General features: G+C 42.0%; 1 protein-coding gene across 2 annotated transcripts in view; it reads left to right on the top strand.

The window, feature by feature from the left end:
- Positions 1–20,689, top strand: part of LOC134538532 (protein peste-like) — a 155,158-nt gene that overhangs the window by 86,824 nt on the left and 47,645 nt on the right. For both annotated transcript variants that reach the window (XM_063379936.1, XM_063379937.1), the window contains exon 3: positions 13,883–14,043. In XM_063379936.1, the coding sequence (XP_063236006.1) occupies positions 13,883–14,043 (161 nt within the window). The remainder of the gene's footprint in view (positions 1–13,882; positions 14,044–20,689) is intronic.

The raw sequence follows: 20,689 nt of genomic DNA, 5'->3' as shown, positions 1-20,689 counted from the left end.
AAGAAGCAGTCCCTAGTACCGCAGACTCAGAAAGAAGCAGTCCCTAGTACCGCAGACTCAGAAAGAAGCAGTCCCTGGTACCGCAGACTCAGAAAGAAGCAGTCCCTGGTACCGCAGACTCACAAAGAAGCAGTCCCTGGTACCGCAGACTCAGAAAGAAGCAGTCCCTGGTACCGCAGACTCAGAAAGAAGCAGTCCCTAGTACCGCAGACTCAGAAAGAAGCAGTCCCTGGTACCGCAGACTCAGAAAGAAGCAGTCCCTGGTACCGCAGACTCAGAAAGAAGCAGTCCCTGGTACCGCAGACTCAGAAAGAAGCAGTCCCTGGTACCGCAGACTCAGAAAGAAGCAGTCCCTGGTACCGCAGACTCAGAAAGAAGCAGTCCCTGGTACCGCAGACTCAGAAAGAAGCAGTCCCTGGTACCGCAGACTCAGAAAGAAGCAGTCCCTGGTACCGCAGACTCAGAAAGAAGCAGTCCCTAGTACCGCAGACTCAGAAAGAAGCAGTCCCTAGTACCGCAGACTCAGAAAGAAGCAGTCCCTAGTACCGCAGACTCAGAAAGAAGCAGTCCCTAGTACCGCAGACTCAGAAAGAAGCAGTCCCTAGTACCGCAGACTCAGAAAGAAGCAGTCCCTAGTACCGCAGACTCAGAAAGAAGCAGTCCCTAGTACCGCAGACTCAGAAAGAAGCAGTCCCTAGTACCGCAGACTCAGAAAGAAGCAGTCCCTAGTACCGCAGACTCAGAAAGAAGCAGTCCCTAGTTTCGCAGACTCAGGAAAGAAGCAGTCCCTAGTTTCGCAGACTCAGGAAAGAAGCAGTCCCTAGTTTCGCAGACTCAGGAAAGAAGCAGTCCCTAGTATCGCAGACTCAGGAAAGAAGCAGTCCCTAGTATCGCAGACTCAGGAAAGAAGCAGTCCCTAGTATCGCAGACTCAGGAAAGAAGCAGTCCCTAGTATCGCAGACTCAGGAAAGAAGCAGTCCCTAGTACCGCAGACTCAGAAAGAAGTAGTCCCTAGTACCGCAGACTCAGAAAGAAGCAGTCCCTAGTACCGCAGACTCAGAAAGAAGCAGTCCCTAGTACCGCAGACTCAGAAAGAAGCAGTCCCTACTACCGCAGACTCAGAAAGAAGCAGTCCCTAGTACCGCAAACTCAGAAAGAAGCAGTTCCTAGTACCGCAGACTCAGAAAGAAGCAGTCCCTAGTATCGCGGACTCAGAAAGAAGCAGTCCCTAGTACCGCAGACTCAGAAAGAAGCAGTCCCTAGTACCACATACTCAGAAAGAAGCAGTCCCTAGTACCGCAGACTCAGAAAGAAGCAGTCCCTAGTACCGCAGACTCAGAAAGAAGCAGTCCCTAGTACCGCAGACTCAGAAAGAAGCAGTCCCTAGTACCGCGGACTCAGAAAGAAGCAGTCCCTTGTACCGCAAACTCAGAAAGAAGCAGTCCCTGGTACCGCAGAATCAGAAAGAAGCAGTCCCTGGTACCGCAGACTCAGAAAGAAGCAGTCCCTGGTACCGCAGACTCAGAAAGAAGCAGTCCCTGGTACCGCAGACTCAGAAAGAAGCAGTCCCTGGTACCGCAGACTCAGAAAGAAGCAGTCCCTGGTACCGCAGACTCAGAAAGAAGCAGTCCCTAGTACCGCAGACTCAGAAAAAAGCAGTCCCTAGTATCGCAGACTCAGAAAGAAGCAGTCCCTAGTACCGCAGACTCAGAAAGAAGCAGTCCCTGGTACCGCAGACTCAGAAAGAAGCAGTCCCTGGTACCGCAGACTCAGAAAGAAGCAGTCCCTGGTACCGCAGACTCAGAAAGAAGCAGTCCCTGGTACCGCAGACTCAGAAAGAAGCAGTCCCTAGTACCGCAGACTCAGAAAAAAGCAGTCCCTAGTATCGCAGACTCAGAAAGAAGCAGTCCCTAGTACCGCAGACTCAGAAAGAAGCAGTCCCTAGTATCGCAGACTCAGGAAAGAAGCAGTCCCTAGTATCGCAGACTCAGGAAAGAAGCAGTCCCTAGTACCGCAGACTCAGAAAGCAGCAGTCCCTAGTACCGCAAACTCAGAAAGAAGCAGTCCCTAGTACCGCAGACTCAGAAAGAAGCAGTCCCTAGTACTGCAGACTCAGAAAGAAGCAGTCCCTAGTACCGCAGACTCAGAAAGCAGCAGTCCCTAGTACCGCAGACTCAGAAAGCAGCAGTCCCTAGTATCGCAAACTCAGAAAGCAGCAGTCCCTAGTACCGCAAACTCAGAAAGAAGCAGTCCCTAGTACCGCAGACTCAGAAAGAAGCAGTCCCTAGTATCGCGGACTCAGAAAGAAGCAGTCCCTAGTACCGCAAACTCAGAAAGAAGCAGTCCCTAGTACCGCAAACTCAGAAAGAAGCAGTCCCTAGTACCGCAAACTCAGAAAGAAGCAGTCCCTAGTACCGCATACTCAGAAAGAAGCAGTCCCTAGTACCGCATACTCAGAAAGCAGCAGTCCCTAGTACCGCAGACTCAGAAAGCAGCAGTCCCTAGTACCTCAGTCTGGACACTCCTGGCTGCAGTCTTTGTCTGCCTGGGCTGGTTGTGCATGGCTTCAAGGAAACACTCCGTGCAAACAATCGAATGGTTTCTATTTTGGCCCTGAAAAATCCTCCCCACAACATCCTTGAGTTATAGAGTAATTTTTTGTTGTAAATAGGACCAAGATCAAATGAAATAATATCAAAATTGATATAAATGCCACTGCAATGACTTCGTAAAACATCACACGTCATTCGAAGCCCGTGACGTGGTCTGAAAGCATGACAACGATTATTCACGAGCCGCTTGCAGTTTTATCCTCCAAAAACAACTAGTAATTAAGAGGTAAAGGTTGCACTTTTTCAATGTTCTTTTTATTTAACTTAAACACTTTTCTTTTTGTCATAATCGTAGTATGGCAAAGCTTTTTGGTGTTTGGCAAATATATTATAGGAAAATTTGCGTGTAGTTGCGGCTTTCATTGATTTTGGATAAGTCTTTATTAGAAAGAATGTTTATTGCATCCTAGTGAGCTAAGAGTGGTAAAACCCTCGAAACAGACTTAATGTGTAGGTTGCGCGGTTTATAATTATGAATGGTTTTGTAATCTTTTCTTACAGCATAAATTTGAATTAAACCGTGAAAACTCATCTGAAATAAAATCAATTATTAAAGTAACCCTAATATTAATGTTAAGACGTGCAGAGCTTGTTGTTAAAATGAGATCAAAACAAATGTTTAAATAAATGTCCGTAAAATAAGCCTAATGTGATATCGTTCATTATACGCTAAAGCCTTATTTCAATTGTGATACAGAAGTACGTCTCTTCTAATTTGTTTCGTTATGAAAGAGCCGTAATTTCTGAACACTGTAAGAAAGGGTTAGCTATTGGACGAATTATATTTTTACTTTCTTCATAATTTTATGGTTGATATTATTTCACATTAATGAAAAAAAAATTGTCTCGATTTATTTAAGATATAATTTAGTTTTTATGGCACACGCGTATAAATTTTAAGCACAGTTAAGAAATTCGAGCTTCCAAAATATTAATAGTTCTGAAATATTCAAAATTTAAATTCATAATGTAATTGCATAACCTGGCACTTACTCTACAGGAGAGTCAAATCCAATTATTTGTTTTTAGCAGGTCTCAATGGCTACAGTGATTTCGCTTATCTCTCTTCAATTGTTAATTGTTGCGAAAGAATTCTGTTCTGATTACCTGATTAACTATTGCTCAACATCCTGTTGCTCTACGTTTATGCTCTTCCACGTGGCATTATAGAATCTTTTTCCCTTCTTTCAACGCGCTACTTCGCAAAACATGAAAACCAAATGACAGAGACTCGGAACATTAATCTAGCATGATTGTAATGCGTTATAAAATAATTATATCCTGCAACACGAGGTAATTGAATGAAACTAAATTGTTTATCACATCAACCATTTGACATGTGTATTTTTTTTCAAACATCTGCAAATTCTGAAAACTTGAGTTTGAAATAACTCTTCATAGACTACAACATTGACCACTTAAAAAAAAAGGAGGTTGTCTGTGAAGCCGGTTTACGGACGATAATTTTATGTGATAACGTCATAAGAAAACATTAAAGAAAAATTGCATACTTTTTTTAATTTTCAAATATTATTTACAGTTTTTGCAAATATAATTTAAATGATTTGTTTAAATATAATCACGAACAATTAGTTATAGAAATAAACTGAAATAAAATCAATGTCAATAAATTGTAAATGTGAAATGACAAAATTGGACTAAATAAATCAATTTTTTTTTTAATTGCTGCTTTTAAAAAGCCCGCCTTAACCTGTTTGATATTATAGAAGATTTTCTCGCACGGTGGTTGGCCGGTTCTTGCACGCTCGGCTCGGGCGGAACGTGACAATGAGTCATGCTTTTTCGTGCGTGCATGCCGGCGTTCATCGATTTATAAGACGTTATCACGTCAAAAAATAAATCCATCGCTACTGGTACGCTGTTCAACCGGCGCGGCGGTAATAACGGCTATTGTTCTCGTGACGTGACGTCGGCTGGCAGAAAGGTAATGGAGCAGAGAGAAGTAGCTGCTCGGAGTGACTTCAAGTGGACTGTAACTCGGCCATCTGCACTGCGGTCACGCGCCGACTGCGACCTTGTCCTCCAAGGCTCGTCTGAGAGCCGCCGGCAGGATGTCTGCGAGGCCCTGATTGGTCCGTCAGCCCCGCTCTGCGCTGTCATTGGCGGTCGCTTGGAGCGGTTCATACCAGCGTGATGTCTGATGTGCATGTGCCTCTAAGTGAAAGAGGTTTAGCAATCTGAGAAAAATTTGGTATGAACTTCCGATAAAAAAAAACAGGCCCAGGAAACTCCGAGGGTCCATTGCATATGTAATTTTTCATTTAAAAGATTTTTATATTTGCTATAACGGTTTCATTACATTGGTCTCAACGAGTATAAACCGGAGACTACAAGCTCAATGGAGCATTAACGTTGTTATTAAAAGTGTTTTATAATATATAAAAGAAAATAAATAATTTTTAAAAATATTTTTCAATAATTTTTTTGATAATTTTTTATTAAATTTCTGTCGGTGGGATTTGAGCCTTAGACTATGACCACGGTGATGTATATCATGTTGTTATTGCGCTGTTATTGCTGTTCAGTTTATTTTTTAATTATTTTTACGCGTCATTATTTTTATTAAAAATTATGGCCAAGATGATATCAAACGCATACTGGTTTCATATAGGTGTGTTTTCAAGCTATTTAGTGGACTTTTGAAGTTTTTTTTTGTTTTACGATGGGCAATTGTCCCTCGAAAAAGTATTTCTTGGTACTACTTAAGGTCAGTTTAAAGGGTCCTTTAGGGGAGTTTTCAAGCCGGTTTGGGTTTTCTTATGGGGTGGCTGGCAGGTGGAGTTTCTAACCACTTTGGGGATTTTTAAAGCTATTGTAATATTTGGGAAACAAAAAAAAAATTCCCTGGAAAAGTGATTTTTTCGAAAAGGGAATTTTCCCTCAAAAATGGGATTTCTTAGCCTTTCCGAGTGGCTGCTAAGTCGTTTTGAATGGCTGTTTTGACGATTTTTTCCCTTTGCTAATTAGCATACTATCTCCTCAGCTCCTCTGCCTAGTGTTAAACAAATATTTACCATTACTAATGTCATTATTATTTCATCTAAAATCCATAAATAACTCATTTTCTCGCAAACCATTTTTAGTTCATTAACGTATGTTACTACATCAACTCACCAACACTCGCCATCAACCTGAACAAACACATTATAACGTTTGGAGGAAAAAAACCTTATCAGTTTATATATAAAGCCACTGATTAACAGATTTATCAGGTTATTTTTATTATTGTGCCATAATTATTTTGAAGCTGTAATTCTAGCGACTTTGGTTAAAAGATTTATGATTTGTAAATATATTATTGATAAATAATTAAAACTTATTTAATTTTTCACTGATTAAATAATGCACCTCTAATGTAACGTCTTTAAGTATTATAGGTTTTTAAGGTTAAAAAATTCATAGAATACATATTTAAGTATTTAAAAGCTATAAAAAGCCTTGGAAAATTTACGTAAATTTTCGTTAGAATAACAGAAAGGTTCGTTAAGTAAAATCTGATTAATAAATAATTAGTTTCATTCAATTTTTTAAGACCAGTGCGTATGCACACTTACCTAGAGTTACTGGTGATGTTTCATCACAGCTCTTAAAATGTTGCAATTAGTAATTAATTGAAAACTATATTTTGAAACATAACTGTAATTTTTAGCCAAACTAATAATAAGTTGATATACCAAGCACCCATCAATAAACCTGAATAATTGCAATGACTGGCAATAGGCTGAACGCCACTCGAAAATGTTACAGACAACCTAAGCGGAGTCTGCTGAGAAGTGTTCCAAGCGCAGTATTGTTTTCTTCCGGCCTCACACCTCTCTCGCGGAGTGCTGCTCCACCTTGACCTTGAAGCCTGCCGGCCAGGCGAGCTTCCTATTAGAGGCGAGATTCCTAATAGAGGCGAGCCAACCTGTTATTAAAGTTCCGGCAGTGTTGGAACCTCTTAATAAAGCTCACACGCGCTTCGCGGGGAATACATTAGCTGAAGTATTGCTCGCGGCGACATGGGTTCCTGGCCTGTAAACGTGCATCTGTTGTGGTGCTGAACCTTCGAACATGAATGATCTCGCCACTAAGGAGATTGGTATCATGTTAAATGGCATTTCCGCAAATCTGAACCAGTTTGAAATAACAGTGGAACATTCACCTGTTCGCACTGTGTAGACATTAGGGTAGGCAACCGCCTGCTGTATGCCCGTCAGCCAAGCAGTGCATGGCTGTTTGAGTCGCCAGGATCGTTAGGGAGCTAGAACGAGGAGTATTCGGGTCTGTGCAATATATAATGTGCATCATAGGCTTCCCCACCTCGCATAGCCGCGACGGTGTGCTGGTGCTGTAGAGCGTAGAGCGTAGAGCGTAGAGCGTAGAGCGTAGCGGCCAGACGTCTAACCGCGCGCTCATCACGTGGAGACCTGCTGCCACAGCCGGCAACCCGATACGCTCTTCTTCATGTCAGTTTCTTTAAATACTGTTTCAGATATATTGACATTGCCGAATAGGTATTGTATAGATGGCACACGAGAACAAAATAATCATTCCAAAATATTTTTTTTATTGACTGCCTCAGTACACACGTGCATCTACGAACCACGAGGACAATCATGGCCTGACCACTGTCTTGTGTATGCACATTCAAAAAAAAAGAAGAAACAAATTTAAAAAAGAAGCCCTTTTGGAAGCAAATTCAAAAAAGTAACCACATTTGGAAGCACATTTGAAATATGGAAGCGCATTTGGAAGCACATTAGATAAAATGAAGCACATTTTGAAGCTCATTCAACAAACAGGAAGCGAATTTGGAAGCACATTCCAAAAAAAAAGAAGAACATTTGGAAGCACGTTCGTCAAAAAGAAAGCACATTTGGAAGCATTTTAAAAAAAAAGGAAGCGCGTTAAAAATGGGAAGCACATTTGGAAGCAGATTTAGGAAAAGGAAACGCATTTGAAAGCACATTAAAAAAATGGAAGCTGTATTACAAGAACTCAGTCTTAGTTACAAATCAGAATTCGAGAAATAAAACATTTATTTTTCAAATCTAAAATATAATTTTGTTTTTAATGTTATACAAATATAGGCAAAACAATTTATTATTGTATGTAGCCAGCTTCCCTCAGTTCTTTGAGTATGAAGGCTACTTCGTTAAGATGCGAGTGGTTTCCTGCCCTGAGCGAACCCATCAGTAGTCTCAGACGATCTACCAATATGTTAGGATCTTCTTTTTCGATTTCTTCTGTTGCTGTCATCTTCCTGAATGTTTGTTTTTAATATTTTTAAGATCAATATCATCCCAGTGATCATCGTAAGCTTTATCAGAATAATTTATTTTATCACGACGTTTCCATCGTTTTGGTCTCAGGGTTTCATCTTCGAACATACTAGCTTTAGGTGCTTCATCGTAGTGTTTGTTCTTGTCACCAGCCTCAAAGTCACTATCGCCATCATAGTATAAGTCAGCATCTTCACCAGGATTACTGTAAGAATTCAAAATCGATGATGTCGAAGCTTTCTCATCGTCTACAAACTTCCTGAAGGGTCTTCTTGAGATGGGCTTGAATGTATTCTCACATTTCATGGTAATGATACTTCCATTATGTTCAGTCTTCCTTAAATCATCAATGCACTTCAATTTAAGTTCTCGGTCGATTTCGGAAGAGTTATGAACATAATAAAGTTCAAGATAAGGGAAAATTATTGTCATGCAGCACATCCCTCTGTAGAATAGTAGCGCCATCGTTGTCCTGTATCTTGTAAGTGGGCTCTACTCTAAAAGTTCTCTCTTTGCGTAGACGACTTGCTACACAGAATACAACTTATCATTTTGCGTAGTGAGTTTTTAACAGATTCATTCTTCTAGTGTTACCTAGCATTCCTTCTCAGGACAAATGCCTTGCTGCTGTAACCACAGCAGTACCCACCCGATACACCTACAGGCAACTGATCAGGATCCATGTTAGCTTCTGCGACTAATACCAGATGCACACTTGAGAGTTTTAAATTGGATGGTTCACTTAAATAGAATTTTTAATATTTCATCAGCGAGAGTTAATTTGAAATTTTGAAAGACTCTTGGCCAAGTAGTTCCGTTTTCCAACAACAGATGTTGCCACGTGGTGTGTTGCGGTAAATATTTTTTTTTTTCGTGTGGGATGCGGGATGCTCACTTTTGATCGCAAGAGGAGGAGGACTTCGCTATATATCAAGGAGAAGGAAGTTCGTCTTGCATGATAGTGTTTCTCAGCCATCTTAAGGCATAGTATTTAACTATTTTTAGGTATGAAGTCCAACTGATAGTGTTTATTAGCTGTTCCGAGGCACAGTAATCGTCTGAGGAATGACTTTTTTTCGTCTGATATCCACATTATAAAAACAATTTTGTAAGTGCTAATTTGTTAACAGGAATTCACTAAGTAAGCGAAACTCTGAATAAAATTGCCTGTTTCATCATGAAAAAAATTTATTGAGAGATAGATTTCTCAGGAATAATCAGAATGACATGGAGACCACCAACTTGGATAAACCAACAAACAGACAGGATTAATCAGAATCACATGATGAAAATCAACATAATGTTGGCAAGAATAATCAGGAGCACATGGAGAAAATTAACGCATGTATTCCTTAATCAATATCAGTGAATCGCAAAAAAAAAAAAAAAAAAATTCTGGCTTGCGCTAGAACTCTATCCTTGCTGAACAAACGAGAAGTTCACAAGCTGACAAAAGCTATTTTTGAGGGGGGGGGGAAATGTTATTAATTGATATTGTTACTCTGGTTTTAGAACGCCTCTTAGTGGTGTCCCTATGAGCGAATAGAGAGAGGCTATTTTAAAATACCTTGTACCTAATATTTTGTGTTAAAAGTAATTGTGTCTTTAGTCAAGGTTTTCATTCATTTGAATTAAAAACTTTCCAGTAGCAAAGACATTGCGAATCTCTTGTAGACTGAATACGCATCCACCAATGGAATGTTAAAACGCTTAATTATGCATGTTCTCTTTAAATAAAACATGATTTTCATTGGATTCAAGAAATGAAGGACCGTTATACAAAACAAAACGGAGGAAAAAAATAATCGTAAATTGCTATGTGAGTGTAAGGTTGCGCGTTTTCGCAATAAACGTGTTTTCACGTACCGTATACGGAGCCTATCAGTCTATCAAGTATTCATGGTCGAAGCGATAAAACTGAACTTAAAATCATTTCTTCAAGGCTGTCTGTGATAGTGAAAGTCCCTTTATGCACGAGGACAGAACATTATTCAAATTATGATGATCCTGCGGCACATACTTTAATTCTTGACGTGGATATAATTATCCTGTGATTTGTTTTTTGTACGTTTTTCTACACAGGCGTGCGTAAATTCTAAGACATCCATCATTCCCACCAACAAATGGAAAGAATTTCAAAACAAAAAACGGGAAAGATGGTTCTATCTCCCACTCCCCCCCCCCCCCCCCCCCCCCCAATTAGGAAATGAAATTATGCGTACGCTCCTGTTTTTTTTTGTTTTTTTTTCATAATAATATAGGGACGAATAAGCAAACAATTTGCGATAACTGCAAAATCTAAATGAATGCATACACTTATTTCTTAATTTACATTTATAACCCACGCTTCTCGTTGCCATGACAACCTTTCGGTCTGAGAATCGAAATATGAAAGCTACACAGCCAGCGTTCTTCTATTAAAGTACTATAATACAAATTTGTGTTTACTTATGTAGGCCATACACACGATTAAGTTACACTTTCTTATTTCAACGCAACTCCAATATTTAGATTTTTACATGTACCTTTTGGATTGGAACCTTTTGTTAGAGAATAAACGAAAAGATAGTGCAGCGTTCGTAATTTCAAAGATGAACCAAAAAAAATTGTAAATATCCTAAACGTAATTTTCGTTGTAATACATTTTTAGTGGGTAATAAATTAGAAAAGTTTTTAATTGGCGATTATTTCTCGGCTATAGGTATTAAACTTGAAAAATGTGGAGTTTTATTTGGCACACCGCTACAGTCGGTAACCCCCCCCCCCCCCTTTTATGTTCGTGAAAGGAACTATGCCTACTGGTGCATGCGCTCACACACAGGTCCGCCATCTTGGCTTCAGCTCGGGGAATAGCGGGACCGCCCATGCGCACTGGACTTTAACTTGTTACATTTCCGTTGCAGTGTGCGCTCGCATTTGGTTACATGCCGAACGCACCTAAAGAAGTATAACTTCAGTTAAATGACGTATTATTTTATTTTCTATATTCCCGCACCACCATCATTGCAAGAGAAACTTGTATTTGTTAGTTACTGTCCATCACTCCAGCGCGTGCTATAGCTCAAACTCCGCAGCTGCAGTGCTTTTCGAATGCACTTGAAGAACCAATACTTAAGGCAACAATACTTACAAAAATAATTTAAAAATTTAAAAGTATGCAAAGGCATTTTTAACTGGTACGTCTTGGTGGAGAATACTATAATTTTATACAGCTTCGTGTAAATTTGCTGTGTGTGCATGCGTGATTGTTGTGGTTTGGGTAAAGTTTAACAGCTGTAAGTTTTTATATGTTCTGAATAATATTTATTTTTGTATCTTTGAAAATTGCTGACGTGTATTGATATAACTGGTTGTTTTATTATTAAAATTTATTGTTTATTTATTATTTTTAATAGTTTTTATTTAACAATTTTTTGTAACTACGTTGCAAATAAAAATACATTTTATTTTATCGTTTTATTATAAATAAGAAAAAAATAGTTATAGTCTCAACATATACCTGTATATAAAAAGTTATATTCTTGCCTTGCCTTCTATAAGACCAGGAACTCACTGGCGCTCCGAGTAGCAATCCAAGGTCAACAACATCGTGTGTAGGTGCAGGCAGGTGCACTTCTCAATAGCAACACCAGCCATGCGCCAGACATTGGCTCCAGAATTAGTGTTTCACATTTTATAACATGTTCTAATATTTGAAGTGATTTCTTGAAGTAATGCTTATTTAAGCGCATTGAGGATGAAATTTTAGTGAGCAACGGAAATGCATTGAGTGCTTGCGTATCGAGGACGGAAGTTTAGGGTAATATTTTACAGATTTTGTTTGTTTTTTTTCCTATGTAATATAGTTGTATATGGACGCTTTAAAATTGTAGTTGTTTAAGATGGAGAGTTCGCAGAATATTTCAATTCAGAGTTGATAATTTCGGGTGTTTGAGCAACAGGTTTTTAATTAACAATTAATTTTTTCCTTAATAAATTTTACTTGTGATCTGTACAGTCTGCACAAAAAAAATAACTTATTAAGAAAGCGTTGAATCAATTGCCACAAACTTGTAGTCTGAGTGTCACTTGAATCAGGCATTAATATTTTGTTTAAACCATAATAATTAATGTCTCAACTGGAAAATTTTCAGATCAAGTTAGATGCTAGCCTGATACTTAATGTGTAAAATAAAATTTTGATCTGATTGGTTAGTAATTTGCCACACAAAAAATAATATCTAGTTTCGCAACACTGAATTTCTTAAATTTTAATTGCCTACAACACACTTATCTCTGACTGCACGGTATTTGAGCCTGTGTTGCACGCACCCACTGCCGCTAGGCCGCGTGAATGATCCCAACCCCCCCCCCCCCCTCCCCCGCTTCCTTCTTCAGCAGGCTGGAGTCTGGCCTTGGAGATTCTTCACAAAAAAACTTGTCAATGTTCAAGTGACGGAGTGAGAATCAATCGGAATAAATTAAGTAAAGTTTGCGGAAATAAATTATTAGTTTGTGTATTAAGATTCTCGAGTTTGTATTTTTTTGTTAAAATACTAAATTACTGATGGAATAACAAATTCCTGATAAACCTCGGGCTTCTCGCCCGCGGAAACGAAACAAACACGCGAAAGCTGCGATATGCATGTGGATGAACAGAATAACAACAAGTAGTGTTGATGATATGTATGAGGGCTAGGCGAATGTATACTAATATGCTGGGTTAACTGGAAATGGCATAACATGAAACAATACGTGAAGCAATACAGTTTAATTTTTGAGTAATACATTTCTCTTTAACGTGGTTCAGTTGTGTCGAAGAAATAATTTGAAATATGTTGGTGTTAGTTTCTTCCCCAATGCGAATAGGATTTGAAAATGTAAAATTAATCATATAGCTGCTATATTTAGCCGTTTCAATGTTTCAATGTGTTTCTTCACACTTTGAGGCGAGAACTTATTTCCCATACGGATTTAACAAGGGGTTAAATTCTAAATTTGGTTTAGCTGTGTTTTTTTTTTTTTTTTTTAGTTATGTATGTTCATTTTTTCATTTAATAAACGTAGTTTAAAAGTATACTGAAGCTGGATATCATTGTGCACTCGGTAGAACGCCAACTTATGGTGCAAGAGGTAGCGGGTTCGTATTCCGCCTGGGCTAGCGGTTTAAGTTAATATATAAGCCGCTCGCATAAGCAATGACGCTTATATATCCTTATAATTGTACACCCAGATAACATAAGGTCAACTGAGGATTGATTTAATTTCTGCTAAAACAACATGGCTTTATATGGTAATATATGTCATGAGAAATTTTCTTTTTGGGTTCCAACAAACTGTCAAAAAATGTCCAATGTATTATTTTGTTATTGGCTGTATACTGTGTGTGAGGTTACGTTCTTACTTTAATTAACAAAAAGCGTTCTGAGACTTTTACAATCACAGGAGTAACAGCCATACGGGGATATTAGAGTGAAGTATTTTAACTTAATTTTACCTGGAGACTAAAACTTGTTGCTGAGGTATGTAAATTAAATTCGCTCGGCAGATATATAGTCGGAATATATTTCGTTAACTAAATATTCATAGTAAAGAGTAATTTCCAGTTTTATAAAACTGTAATCGAATGAATCAATCGATTTATTAATTGCTGATTTTTTTTTATAAATTTGGGAATCGTTTCCGATTTTATAGCTCAATAAATACTGATATTCAAAATGGCGGCCGAGACGGCTGAAAATTAGGTGGGCGCTTTGGCAATAAATAATTATTGTCCTCTAGCGAATATTAAACTTTTTTTTGTTTTGCTTCCTTCACACCAAACCCGGGTGGATTTCATGCCTTCTACCAACTTGAGATAGGCAGCATCCCGCTTAATTTAGTTTTCGTGCCCGGCGTGCAGGGCGTGGTGCAACAGTGGTGGGCAGTACCGACTACCGACGGTGCAGGCCAGCTGTGTGCAGGTCCCAGTGGAGCACGAGGAAGTAGCGCAGAGTGTGCTTGCAGGAGCTGTACCTGTCGCCCTCCTCGACCAGCTACTCCGTGTGGAAGGACACGCCGGTGCCCATCAGCATCAAGTTCTACTTCTTCAACTGGACCAACCCCGAGGACCTGGAGATTGAGGGCAGCAAGCCGCGGCTCGTTCAGATGGGCCCCTACGTCTTCAAGTAAGCCCTCCGCTACCTGCTCCCACCCAGACGCGCCCCTACGTCTTCAAGTAAGCCCTCCGCTACCTGCTCCCACCCAGACGGGCCCCTGCATCTTCAAGTAAGCCCTCCGCTACCTGCTCCCACCCAGACGCGCCCCTGCATCTTCAAGTAAGCCCTCCGCTACCTGCTCCCACCCAGACGGGCCCCTACATCTTCAAGTAAGCCCTCCGCTACCTGCTCCCACCCAGACGCGCCCCTACGTCTTCAAGTAAGCCCTCCGCTACCTGCTCCCACCCAGACGGGCCCCTGCGTCTTCAAGTAAGCCCTCCGCTACCTGCTCCCACCCAGACGGGCCCCTGCGTCTTCAAGTAAGCCCTCCGCTACCTGTTCCCACCCAGACGGGCCCCTGCATCTTCAAGTAAGCCCTCCGCTACCTGCTCCCACCCAGACGCGCCCCTACGTCTTCAAGTAAGCCCTCCGCTACCTGCTCCCACCCAGACGGGCCCCTGCGTCTTCAAGTAAGCCCTCCGCTACCTGTTCCCACCCAGACGGGCCCCTGCATCTTCAAGTAAGCCCTCCACTACCTGCTCCCACCCAGACGGGCCCCTACGTCTTCAAGTAAGACCTCCGCTACCTGCTCCCACCCAGACGGGCCCCTGCATCTTCAAGTAAGCCCTCCGCTACCTTGTGCCGGAAATTAGGCATTTCGTCACTTTTTTTAATTTATTCTATAATTTTAAAATTTTTTGGGGTTTCCATTTTTTTTAATTTATCTGGTGGTTAATGGGGGTGATTTACTTTTTGTTAGGCCGGTGTACGCCACCGATTTAAACTTGGTGCCAGTGGACCGAAGCCCCTTCCCAGGGGGGCCAATCTGATATTTTGCTGTCTAATGTGGACATGGTCAGCCCGGTTGAAATTTCTCTCGCCTGCAGTCACGCCCCGAGTTTGTAATTTTAATTCCCTGCATGACAAAAACTGCTTTGAGCAGCTCCTGGGCTGCAAGCTGCTACCTTGTAGAGGCCTGCTGAGAAAAGCATGTCTCGTCACGAAGCAGTCTCCAGTGGAGCTGCGTTCCCACCTTAGTGGCTATTTCTGCCCCCCCTTCCTCTCTCTCCTCCTCACTTTAGTTCTGAGAATCTAAGCTAAGAGCAGTGACCGGACGGGACGATGACCTGATGCAAAAACCTTCTCCCGGGTACGACAGACTCATCCCCGACATCTAGCGGAAAAAAAAAGGTAACCGCGGGCCTGGTCGCCAGCGTGCAGAGCTTACCCTCATGACACCTGGTGGCAAGTCTGCTCACCACCTCAAGTAGTTCCCCCTTACGCCGCTAGAAGGCAGCGTCGCGGTGCCATAAGGCACTATGCTTTCCTCTCGCGGCCCGGAGAAGTCGATTGCTCTTTGCTTTCGTTTCGGTCCGGTAGAGAGCGCGCATGTCGTGTTGTTGTCACGACCGCCTCGGACTCCTTCGGAAATTTTCGGCTTAGAACCGAACCTACCCCCTCCTTTGACCCGGGGCCTTACCACCCGATTTAATTAGGTGCTGTGGCCGATTGCGGGGACTCAGCCCTCTGACCTCGGCTACTGACCTCGTCTCCTCTACGTCCTCTGCGCTAAGAGGCTTTTTGCGGGAACGGTGATTTTCGCGTGCACGAGAATGTAGTCAGTTTGCTTAAGGGATGTTATCCCGTTTGTACAGTAGCCAGGCAGAGGTAGTTTTTAGAAAAGTCATGCGTAGTTAAATTTTTATTTCTTCTTATTTAATTCTAAAAATTCCGGTTTCGTCCGCGCATCCTGATTTCTCGGTCCGCGGCATCCTGATGTCGGCGCGAGACACCTAGTGAGCTCCGAACTCTACACCCTGGTTGGTGAGTAATTTTTTTTCTTTTCCCCCCCATTCCCGTTTGTTGGCCTTTTGCGCCGACGGTATAGGACTGTCTAGAAGCAAGTCTAATTCGTTTTGAATTTGATTTGGGTTTCAGACAGGGTCGAAGTGCTGGAGAGACAAATTGCTCCCAGCTCGTGGTCCTGCACCTCCACTGCGGGTCACGTTAGAAGAGAGGTTTCCGCGACCCGACGTTATTTTTTGAAGACCCGGGTGGTAATGTGAAATCAACATCCCCCCCCCCCCACTTTCTAGCTACGAACTACATTAATCGAATGAATAGCCTACCAGCGAACAGTGCTTTCCTCAAGAATATGTAGAATCAATAAAACTAATCAGCGATGTAATTGTTGGGACATTCAAATTTGGTGCAATTTTTAAATTTTAAGTATGTAATAATTTTTGCTAAGGTGTAACATGTACTGTTTTAATTACTCCTGGGGCGCCCCCTTTAACTTTGTTATTTACTAAGATTTTTATTGTCAGGTTTGAATAATACGAACACAAAATTCCTTAATAATAAACCAGGGAACCTATAGACCAAGCTACTTGTGTAGTGTTAATTTATTTATGATATACCTTCTTCCCTTAAAAGATCCATACTCCTCCCAAGTTGCTTGTGTCAGGGAGATCCAAATTATCTTGTTCTCCCCCTCGTGCCACCTGTGGTCAATTACTTAATTTTCTTATTTTTCTTACCCAGCAAGTTTCCAAGGCTCTTTTTAATTAATTTAAAATAATTCAACTTTGAGGCACGAGGGGCGTAACAATTGGTAGCAGAGCGTGGTTTGGTCTATGGGCATACCTAAATCGAGTAGGCATACTTAAAATAATAATAATAATAATAATAATAAATATAAAAAAAATTAATTAAATTTTGTGATAGCAAGTTTGTAATAATAACATTGTGAACTGATCGCTGGTACACCAGGTAGTTATATTGCTTTTCTATTTTAAAGTTATGATTGAGTTTTAAAGGCCCGTGTGGACTTAGTCTGCGCGCGGCGCAAGAAGTCGCGGCGTGCCATCCGCTAGCAGGCCGGCAGCGAGACGTGTCTTATCACTCGGCTCAGCTGGCGTGCCCCCCCCCCCCCCCCAGCCCGCTCGTGCCTGCGACACACCCGTTATCTGAGGGCGACGACACGGCCCTGTTCCTCCCGCACACCCCTCTCCCTTGTCCGTCGTGGCAGACGACCTTGCGAGTGGCAGGTCAATCCCCTTGTGGACTTATACAGGTGGTGCAGGTCAAGCTGACAGGGGACGTTCGCGCAGTTGTCAGAGTAGTACGGCAACTTTATACGCAAATAAGTTTGGGCACATACCCCCCCACCTTGAAAGTGTGACTTACTCCCCGCACATTGGGGCTAGTTGGTATTTGATATTAATATAGGAAGCCTTATGAGGTATTTAAAATTAAGATAGTTATTAAGAGAGGAGTATTTATGGTGTACGTTTGAATCGTACATGTGTGTTAAATTTTTGTTTTAATTAGCAGTAATTTACGTCCGAGCAGTATGTTTAAGCCGGAGTTATTGCTGTCAGATGAGCTGACCTATGAGTTACAGCTACGCAATTTGCCCTCCAGTGGCAATGTGCAAGTCCTCAGGAAGAGGCTCAGGGCCGCCCTTCATGATGGCGTGCCCACTAGTGTATCGAATTTGGATTTAGATGTAACTGAAGAATTCAACCTGGCTTGCGCCAAGTTTTATGATATATCGGCTTTCGTAAGTTATCTAGATGTGGAGGAAAATTTACCCAATGTCGAGCGACATATAGTCAGGCTAAAACATGTTACCCGACGTTTGCGAAACCTGAAACAGCTTTCGGCAGACCTTCTCCATGGAATTTATATAAAAGAGGTAGAACGATGTTTGCAACATACGGCAGGTTTCCATTCAAAATTGGCGGCGAGAGCAGCCGTTTTGGAAGACACACGACGCAGTCAGCATTATGTGGCTGGGGCACAGGCTTTAGGCATCGATTGTCCCGCCTTCCCGGAAGGGGACGATCCTAGCTTGCCCCTGGGAGTAGAGCAACCCGACACGCGACAATCAGAAGTACGGGCGACGGTAAACAGACAGGAGACGGAAACGAGCAGATTACCAGACGCAGCCCCTGACTCACAGCCACTAACGTCGCTTCCAAACCAACCGATACACGTATCTACCACTCATTCAGAGCCGCTTGTGCAGTCGACGACAGCGGCGACAAACATTACAACGAGTCATGTGACAACCCACCCCGTCACTAGCGTGACATTTTCACAGGGATTACCAACCTTGGCACACCAAATGACGCAACCATACCCACCAAACATGTTTTTCCCGTATCCGATCGCTCAGGGCTATTTTAACCCTTATGCTCAATTTCAGCCACAGTTTCCTTCATGGCAAACCACCCCACTTCCGAGTGCTGGTATTCTGCAGCCGCCACTCACAACGCCCCAGCTCACTCCACCACAAATCAGCCCCTCGGGTGCGACTCGGGAACAGACTCAGTCGCACCCGGTGTCACACCAGCCTTCACCTCAGCCGGCAGGAGCCGCGGCTCAGCCCCACGACTCAGTATTGAGGAGCACGACAGCCCCAGAAACTGGCTACAGTTTATACGGAAAAATCACCCATCCTGTAGAAAGGTTACTCAAGGATTTGCCAGAGGCGTCGGGTCTGGACGCACACAAACTAATTGATTTCCTTCGAGTCTTATTAAAGCTGCGACAAAAGGGAGGGATTCCCGACAAACGAATTTTTGAAATTGTTTACCCATACACCCAAGCTCCCTTAAGTGAGCGGATCATGGCTGCCATTGAGAATGACCTCACTTTCGACGAGTTTCATGAAGACGTGTTAAATGTTTGTATACCGAGTAGGCTACTCACAAACATCCGGTTGGAGTGGTTTAACCGACTGCAGCAGCGTAATGAAGCCTTGCCAAATTACGTGGCTGACATACGCGAAGCCAACCAGGTACTCAGGCTAAAGGTTTCCGAGAGAGAGGTCGTGAGTACGATTCTAGACGGTTTGAACCCAGCGGAGCGCTCGCGCTCAGTGTTCCAGGCACGCCCCCAAAATTATGCTGAACTAGATAAACTTTGCGTACACGCCACAAACATAGAATACGCTGATTTTCAGCGAAATAAACAAGCCACATTCGCTAGTCAACAAGGTAGCAGCGCAGGAGCGGAGCGCAGTAATTCGCAACATAAGAATGCAGCACAGAAACATCAGGGCAATACATTTTTATCTTCAAGGCCACAAGGGAGGTATCAACAAAATACACATTGTAATTTCTGTAAAAGAGACGGGCATTCCCTGGCCCAGTGTTACCACAAAAACAACAAACAAAATGGCGACACTCCAAAAAACGCATAACGCGGTGGCCTGAACAACCTTATTCAGGGCCACCGAAAAATTCAAGTGTTAAAAATTTTTCTTATAAGTGGGAAGTTCAACTTGCGCCAAGTAATGGCCGTACACAAGAAACACCATTACACAAAAACAATAATCCTAACAACAAGGAGTCCAGGAATAAAAGTAACAAGCGAGGTCACAAACATAAACAAAGAAAGCACAATAGCAGGAGAAATAACAAAAATAAGGGAAATGGTAATTCAACGCACACGTACTCATGTAAAACGTGTGTTGATCCTACAAATAAGGGCAAGAGAAAGTGCCACCAAATATTTGGCAATATTCCTACAGTAATTCCGTATGCAGTAACAACGATTGGCGAACACACTGTATCGGGACTAATTGATACAGGATCAGCGCGCAGCCTGATTTCTGGGCAGTTATTTAACAAGTTAAAACATAGCAAATTAATTCTAAAGACTGAGACCACTAAGTTACAATGTTTCACAGCTTCAGAGCAGCCATTAAATATTACGTTAGCAGTTGTGATCAAGGTGAAGATTGATTTATATTCATGGAATTTCCCATTTTTGGTGTCTGATCAACTTGCCACAGACCTAATCTACGGGTCTGATTTCATCGCCAAGACAGGTCTAATCATTAATCTTCAGGCGAAGAATTTCGTTTTCAAATTCAACATGGGTAATCCTATTCCTTGTGGGACCCCTGAACAAATAGTTTCAGTTCCGGCCGAGCCAACGGCAGCCATCTTGGATCAGGGTAACACCACTTCACACGAGCACCTTAATACACAGCAGCGGGCCGCCATTGATAAATTATGCAGTAGTTTTCCAGATGTCTTGAGTAGTAAACTAGGTCGCACAAATTTAGTCGAGTACCAAATTGAGTTAGCGGATAAAATACCAGTGAGATCTCACCCTTATCAATTTTTAGGCCCTAAGATGCAGACGATGCGCAATCATGTTCAGGAGCTTTTAGAAAAAGGGGTAATCGAACCCTCGACCTCCGCCTACAGTTCCCCAGCTTTCCTGGTGCCTAAGGGCAAGGATCAACAACGATGTGTAATTGATTACAGAAAAGTTAATGAGAAAATAGTCATACAAAACATACCTTTGCCAGACCTAAACACTGCTTTTCATTGGTTCGGTAAGGCCAAATATTTTAGTGTGTTTGATCTAAATTCTGCCTACCACCAAATTCCCCTTACTGCGGATTCAAAACCCATCACAGCCTTCTGTGTCCCTTGGAACTTGTACCAATACACAGTAGTACCTTTCGGACTTGCCACGGGAGCCCAAGTACTAACCCGACTCCTGGATCAGATACTAGGAGATCTAAAATTCAAAACAGTGTACAACTACCTAGACGATGTCGTCGTATATTCAGAAACATTCGAAGAACACA

Source organism: Bacillus rossius, chromosome 13 (genome assembly GCF_032445375.1).
Source record: "Bacillus rossius redtenbacheri isolate Brsri chromosome 13, Brsri_v3, whole genome shotgun sequence".
Classification (NCBI taxonomy): Eukaryota; Metazoa; Arthropoda; class Insecta; order Phasmatodea; family Bacillidae; genus Bacillus; species Bacillus rossius.
This window is presented reverse-complemented; position numbering and strand designations above follow the sequence as displayed.